We start from the raw sequence: 3,788 nt of genomic DNA, 5'->3' as shown, positions 1-3,788 counted from the left end.
TTTTTTCATTTTGGCGGATGGTAAAATGTATTTTTGCAACCATTAACTGTTTTTGAATTTGACCATTAGGGCCACCGTCTTATAGTGACTTATTGCCCATTTTTATATAGGCCTAAGTAATATGCAAAGACTTTAATATTAATGTTTTATGTACGTTTTAAAAAGTCGTCTGGAGAGCTGGAGAGTGATTTGTTGACTATGTGCTTTACCGCCGATCCTACAGGGGGCGACAAAAAGGCGTCCGCTGTCTATGCGTAACAGAAAAGCAAAGGAAGAAGAAGAAGAGATTTGGACGTTTTGGAGGCAACAAAACAAAACTTAACACACTTGTCATTGAACGATAATGTCATAAGCTCTACTACGACGGTTATTTTTCTATTTTAACTGAAACAAATTGGGACTTTTAGGCAGTTTTTTGTCTGTGTGTCTTCATGGAGACCAAAGCGCCTGTTCTGCTGAACGCGGTTCCTCCTTACGGACATGTTATTTCAAGCGACAAATGGAGAAACTCTTCCCTCTTACAAAGCTTAAAGGGTAACTAACTAATTATTTTTATGTTAGCAGCCCAAAACTAAACTTTCTACGACTTGAAGTTATCGCTAGTTAATGTCTCTGCCGTTAATTTTACAACCAAACAACCAGATTGCGCAGAAAACGCTCCTTGGACATATAACTCTTTACACTTATTTTTCTCAAGTTCGAATTAAAACGTGTTTTTTAATATGAATGTACACGTGTCCCATTCTAATAGATACTGTCTTCAATTCGGCTTAGATGTCATTACATAAATTGGCCAAAAAGTGTCATATAAAACCTTTTTGTTATTCGCCATACGCAGCTCAGTTATAAATGCAGGGCTTTACAATTTGCCTTTTACAGGTATAAGCTGTTTTTAGTGGATTTTACCAAACCCGATATAGAGGCTGTGCTCTAAAGAGTGATTTAAACCAGTTTCCTGAATTTAAATGTTTAGCATAATGTTACTATCACATGACTTTTTGTATTTGTTGATATTTCTAAATGGGGGTTCTGCGGAGTAGACAGACGGCCATATCAGAAGTGACGTTCTGCTTGATTATACAGATATGAATTTCTGTGTCACAAAAAATACCCTGAAGGCTGTCTGCGCCCCCCTCCCTCCTCTGTAGAGTCGATGCTCACTCAGGTTGCCATGTGGTGCACACTGAAGCTTCAGTGTTTAGCCAGCTCTGCATCGGTCTGTAAACTCCTAATGAGTTCTAACCAAAATGCTAAAACAAAATATCAATCATAAAGTCCAACTGTAAATATATTGGTTTTTAACCAGCTTTACTTCCGCTGCAGGTGCAGGTGTGAAACTAATCTTTGAGAATGAGCTCGGTGCTGCAGATTTCCACTTGCCAAATAAAAGCAGGATCCTATACGTGTCTGAGTGCGACATCATAGCAAGAAACAGCTACAAGAGGAAACTGGTTCGCTACAGAAATGTGAGTTTGATGCACTGACAGTGTGCGTGCGTGTGTGTGAGAGAAATGCCTGTCTGTGTTGTTATGAAATGTTGCTTTCCTGTTTCACAGAGCAACAGCAGCAGTTTCCAGATGCTTGTTCTGGTGGAGAACACCAGAGTCAGTGAGCAGTACTTCCCTGCTGTGCAGAAGTTTGTGGCGTTTGACCTCGGACTCACCCTCCTGCCGATCAGCGGGCAGACCGAGGCCTCGCAGCTCCTCGCTCAGATGGTAATGAAGTGAAGACAAATGACGGAACCTCAAGACATTACACTGAAACATTAGGTTACAGTTTATCCCAGCAGAGACACAGACGTGGATCATATTTAACCAGTACCAACTACTACACCGCTCTCTTCAAAAACACCAGCCTGCATTGATAAAAACAGTCATTTTACCTTGCAGAACATGCAGTTTCTGGTCTTATGCTGCCTCTGCAGGTTAGTTTGTTTCAGTTGCAGTATGTTACTGTAACTGTCACACACTTACACAGGAACATGAGCTGATTGAGGCAGCAACTCCAATGTTCAGCAAGGCCACAGACGTATTTTAGTCGGTTGCATTCCCCAGCAGGATCATAGCTGGTTGGAACAATTTCAAATCTTGTTTTTCCCATTACTCATTTACACACAGAGAATATGTAAAGGTAAGGCTCAGGTTTTAGAATAGCAGAGTAACCTTTAATCAAGCTAATAACGGTCATCTACTGCCTCAGACAAAAAGGCCAAAATGTTGTCTTGTGCTGGTTTGAATCTGCTCTGGTCCTCTACAGGTTCACAGGGAGGGCAGGGACAACCCCTTCAGGAGGAGCAGTTCGTCCCGGCTGTTGGACCCGCTCGTCCTCGCTCTGGTGCAGCAGGTCCCCGGGGTTGGCAGGGCCAAAGCTCTGGCCCTGCTGCAGCACTTCTCCAGCATCGGGCAGCTCTGCAACGCCTCCCCCGCCGAGCTAGAGCCCATCGTGGGTCACGCTGCAGCTCAGCAGATCCACAACTTCTTCCATAAATCCTCCTCCTCGGCTGCAAGATGACGGCTGCACTCTGGGTTTTTGACCAGGAAGGTTTGAGCTGAACGACGATGCAGAGACACTCCGGCTCACACGGACACTCAGTCTTGGTCTGAAAAGTGTGTTTGCAGTGTTTCAAACTTTCAGAGACAATAAAATGAACTCCTACGGGAGGGGCAGCCATGATTAAAGAGTGAGGGACTTAACTTGAGGCGACAGAGAAACAATGCTAATGTGGCCCAAAAGGGAGCTCAGTAACTAATGTAGGTCCGCTGATTAGACTGCTTGTTTTCTTTTGCATCAACATTAAAATGAAAATCAACATGAGTTGTTCTTTTTCCTCAGCGTCAAAGCTTTTCCTTTTGTTAATGACACACCAATTATCTCAAATAGTCACATATTAAACCTCATCTACTCAAATCACCTTTGGGAAAGCTGTTTACAAATTAGATGATTCACTGGTCAACTATTTTATTAGGCTCTTTGAACGAAAATGAAAATAAAACTTCTTTACACACCAAAAACATTCAACAAGTTTCAGCAAGTTTGTTCAAACAGAAAAAGAGCGAAAAGCAAATCACTTTTGTCTAATTAGAAAACAGCTCATCAGCTTTTTGTTATCACTTCTTAGAGAAACAATCACATTTAAGATTAACGTTACATATTAACATGAAAAACAAAACTGCTTTCATCTTCATCCATCCATTTTCCCTCCGCTTATCCGTGGCCGGGTAGCGGTAGCAACAAGCTAAGCAAGTTGTCCCTCTCCCCCGTGCATTTTCTAGTTCGTTTTTCACTGCACATCTGTGTGAGCATGTGTGAAACAAAAATCTTGACGGAGCAGCAGCTGTACTCCCAGCTCCTCACACCTATCTCTAAGGCTGAGCCCAGAATCCCTTTTGAGGAAACTCATTTCAAGTCAAGTCTATTTTTTAAAGCTTTATATGCGATTTTTTGATCCAGCAGATGTCGCCCCTTGAGCAACAGCATGAAACCAAAACAACTCGCGCTGCATTGTTGTGTTAGCATGCTAATGCTAGCTATCTTTATTATGCTCGTATCTTCACACTGCATGTCAATTTACCTGAAATGAGCGTGATCTAGAAACACAGTGAGTACAGTATGTTATTCTTCTTTTCTCTAGTCCCTCAATTAAACAACTTTTATATGCGAGTGGATGAGTCAACCAGCTGTCCCGGCGATGTAAACAAAGTGAAGATATGACTCGGAGAACTCGGAAAGCATCAAAGACAGCGGGACTCGGGTGTTACACCCATTGTAGACAGTCATGACTCACAGAG

The 3,788-nt window shown here is 42.3% G+C and overlaps 1 protein-coding gene across 1 annotated transcript; it reads left to right on the top strand.

The window, feature by feature from the left end:
- The first annotated feature begins 260 nt into the window (after nt 1-260).
- On the top strand, nt 261-2,952 carry faap24 (FA core complex associated protein 24). The gene is made up of 4 exons (XM_020634993.3): nt 261-534; nt 1,324-1,466; nt 1,557-1,715; nt 2,257-2,952. Exons 1-4 carry the CDS (start codon nt 432-434, stop codon nt 2,509-2,511), a joined length of 660 nt encoding a protein of 219 aa, XP_020490649.1. The 5' UTR covers nt 261-431; the 3' UTR covers nt 2,512-2,952.
- The last annotated feature ends 836 nt before the right edge of the window (nt 2,953-3,788 follow it).

This window comes from Labrus bergylta, chromosome 7 (assembly GCF_963930695.1).
Source record: "Labrus bergylta chromosome 7, fLabBer1.1, whole genome shotgun sequence".
Taxonomy (NCBI): Eukaryota; Metazoa; Chordata; class Actinopteri; order Labriformes; family Labridae; genus Labrus; species Labrus bergylta.
Note: the sequence above shows the minus strand (reverse complement) of the source record. Positions and strands in the feature narration are given on the sequence as shown.

Bases quoted from the DNA above. Each gene is read 5' to 3' on its own strand.
- faap24 (XM_020634993.3), top strand. From the start codon at position 432: ATGGAGACCAAAGCGCCTGTTCTGCTGAACGCGGTTCCTCCTTACGGA. The intron at 535-1,323 runs GTAACTAACTAA...CTTCCGCTGCAG, and splicing joins CCTCTTACAAAGCTTAAAGG to GTGCAGGTGTGAAACTAATC. The intron at 1,716-2,256 runs GTAATGAAGTGA...GGTCCTCTACAG, and splicing joins CGCAGCTCCTCGCTCAGATG to GTTCACAGGGAGGGCAGGGA.